The following is a 3,374-nucleotide window of genomic DNA, read 5'->3' on the forward strand; positions in this document are numbered from 1 at the left end:
AGATTTAAACAGCTGTTATCTACCAAAGCAGAATACTCAAGTATTTAAAGAAACATAGACAAAAAAAATCTTTGGCAGAAACAATAATTCTTTGAAGTTAAATTGTTACATGCAATAAATAATAAGTATTTGTCTATATTTGGGACTGTTTAACATTGTTTAGATTGGCAGCCATGTCTCTTCAAGAGTATGAACAGCTTTACAGCAAAACCTATACAGCAGACCATTAAATTAAATTAAATTAATTAAATTGTAACTTTTTCCTTCAGTATAAAGCTTTGAGACCTTAAATGCAGCCTTCCATTTTCATTCTCTTTTGTAGATCTTATATATCATTTTACATCTGCCTTGTTTCCTTTTAAACTTTTTCTATTTTGTCAAAATTATTAAGCATGTCTGACTGTATACATGCAGCTGTAAGGAGAAAAATATTGTCTCTCACGTCACACAAACAAGCTCCTAAAATGGTCCCCCCCTGAACAAACTGAATAAAAATATGTAAAAGCTTGCTTTAACTCCAAATACGCATGCTCAACATCAGAAGGAGGAATATGATTGTCTCACCCGTAACAAAACAGTCAAGAATTTATTTACCGCCAAATGTCTTAGTTTCAATAACCAAAATGCCATCGTGACAGAAGAGAGCACTCAGATCTTTCATTTCAACGCCATCTGGCAGTTTATATTGCCGAGTGAAACTTCTTGCTACAAAGCCCTGTTCATCCATCCTGGGTCCATGCTGAGCTTTGATTAGGAGCCATCCTTCAAAGACTTGTATTATGACATCTTCAGGACGAAACTGCACTACATCTAGTAAGGCTTGAAATCTGGGGGTTGCTTCATCTGTGCTTCCCTGCTCTGTTTCAGCCGCTCTCTTGGATGCACCAATGTTCCTTATCTGCACTGGCCATGCTGGACTTGGCAATGCAAACAAGGAGTGGTTTAATTTGCAGGCTTCCAAATCTTGATCAGGAAAATGCTCCTGATACCGTATTGGAGTTTCCACCCGGTGGCGTAGAACAACTTTTTCCATTGAGGAGATAGTGCTGATAATCTCTTTGAACACAACAGGCTCCTGAGATAATGCCGTCTTTTGAGCTGTTTCTCCTCTTGCCTACTAGTTGATCAGCTCAGGCAGCTTCATATTTTTAGCTCTGTCAGAGCTTATCACTTTTCTGGGTGTGACTAAAAACCCTGCCATACACTACATCTTTGGAAATGTTGACAATTGAGTTCTAATTATAGAAGCTGTAGCTGTTGCAGAGATTTTTATTTTCAGCAGATATCATTCAAGTTGTATTACTGTTGTTGTTTCAGAGATACATAATTATACTTATACATGTAATATCCAAATCACAACAGTTCACTTAGTGACTGTTCAAAGTTGTGACATAACCATCTCCCCAAGTACTTACAACATAGTCCCGAGGTTACAAATGTTGCAGCACCATGGCAGTCGTTCATCCTTACGAACGACTGCAGAGACACTGCAACATTTGCACTGACTATTCCGCCCCTCCACTGGGCCTGCCTGTGGAGACTCACCTTGTGAAGATCTAGCAAGCTGTCTCCTCTCCAGCCTCTCTTTGCTTCCTCCCAGCACTCTAAAAGTGGAGCAGTGAGAACAGAGGGAGAGCAGGACGAGTGTGCCCAGCTCTCTCTGACTCACTGAGACTGTCTGCCACTTCTGGAGTGGCGGACAGCCTTGGTGTGTTTCCTCCAAAAGCTTCCAGTCTTGGCGCAGAAAAACATTTGCACTCTGATGGGAGGCTTTGGGGCAGCAAAATTGCATTGCTTCAAGTGTCCCATTGGCATGCAAATACATTTCGCGCAGACTGGAAGCCTCTGAGGGCCTTGATCTCATGGCAGTTAAGGCACCCATTCTCTGCAAAAGTGGATAGGAGCCTGAAGTCATGTGAGATCCCCAGAAGCTTCCAGTCTCCAGGTGAAAAGTGTTTGTTGTCAGCAAGGAATATGGCTGCAGGCCTGACATTTGTATGCAGATGGGGCTCTTTGAAGCAGCACAATTTTGCCACCCCAAAGCACCCCATTGATGTGCAAACGAAGCTTCTAGTCTCTGGGTGAAAAGTTTCTGAGTGATGATGGGGAACTTTGAGGTGATGAATCTTCATTTGTGTTCCAATGGGGTGGCGAAGCTTCATTTGAGCACTAATAGGATGCTTTGAGACCCTAACCCTAACCCAAGACTCTAGGAAGCTGTTACGTTCCTTAGTAGTGTTCATGGTCAGGAAATTATTCATTTTGACTTTGGATCTCTCTGTAAAGCTTCAATCTATTAATTCTTAGACTACCCCAAAGCATTGTGAATAAATCCATACTCTTCTCTCTGTGACAATTCCTCAGGTATTGGAAGACAACTATGGTGTTTCCCTTTGTCTTGTCATCTTTGCAGTGGTATTCAGCAGGTTCTGACCAGTTCTGGAGAACCGATAGTGGAAATTTTGAGTAGTTCAGAGAACCAGCAAATACTACCTCTGACTGGGCCCACCCTCATCTATTATCTGCCTCCCGACTTCCAGCTGATCTGGAGGGAATGGAGATTTTACAGTATCCTTCCCCTGCCACACCCACCAAGCCATGCCACGCCCACCCAGCCACACCCACAGAACTAGTAATAAAAAAAAAATGATCCCACCACTGCTTCTTTGGCTAAACATACACAACGATCCTTTTAACCATTCTTCATAAAATTTAGCTTCTCATCATCTTTGCTGCTTTCTCTGTTCCTGTCTTCCAATTCCTCATGCATCCTTGTGTTTTGTATTATTCACAAGAAGTACTTCAGGCATTGTGCAAATAAAAATGCAACACTTCTCTGCTACTTGTTTAAGTAGTTTCATTTTTTGCTGGCTTGTATGAAAACCTGAAAGAAATATGCTTAGGCTTCACGGAACCTATGCATTAAAGTTAATGCTACTATTAAAGCAATGGTACCATTCTCCCAGATAATTATAGAAGCTTGACAAAAACTAAGTTAATGTATATCTGAGAACTGATGTGCTTATGTGAAGTATGTAGCTTTTCTAAGTCATTTTTGAAATCTCCACAACCACAACAAAGAATGTTTGGGACATTTATTTGAATTTACAGTGTATACATTAGGATATACTGCATATATCAGGTTTTGCAGGAAGCTCAGCTCTTAATCTCAATTCTTCAAACATAATCCTTTATTCAGAAATTGGTTTATTGAGCAGAAGGCTCTCAGACACAACTGGATAAGATTAACTTCTTTATTGCAGACAAGAATGAAGCCATATAGACCTACCTACTGCAGAACATGGAAATAAAAGTGCACACACACACACACACACACACATATACACAGTAATAAATAAATATATATATATATA

General features: G+C 40.4%; 1 protein-coding gene across 1 annotated transcript; it reads right to left on the bottom strand.

The window, feature by feature from the left end:
• Nucleotides 1-337: 337 nt before the first annotated feature.
• HSPB3 (heat shock protein family B (small) member 3) lies at nt 338-1,095 on the bottom strand. Its single transcript, XM_032214763.1, has one exon. The coding sequence runs from the start codon at nt 1,031-1,033 to the stop codon at nt 587-589; it is 447 nt and encodes a 148-aa protein (XP_032070654.1). The 5' UTR covers nt 1,034-1,095; the 3' UTR covers nt 338-586.
• Between the last annotated feature and the right edge of the window lie 2,279 nt (nt 1,096-3,374).

This window comes from Thamnophis elegans, chromosome 3 (assembly GCF_009769535.1).
Source record: "Thamnophis elegans isolate rThaEle1 chromosome 3, rThaEle1.pri, whole genome shotgun sequence".
NCBI classification, from domain to species: Eukaryota; Metazoa; Chordata; class Lepidosauria; order Squamata; family Colubridae; genus Thamnophis; species Thamnophis elegans.

Coding starts and splice junctions, on each gene's coding strand:
- HSPB3 (XM_032214763.1), bottom strand. CDS start 1,033: ATGGAAAAAGTTGTTCTACGCCACCGGGTGGAAACTCCAATACGGTAT.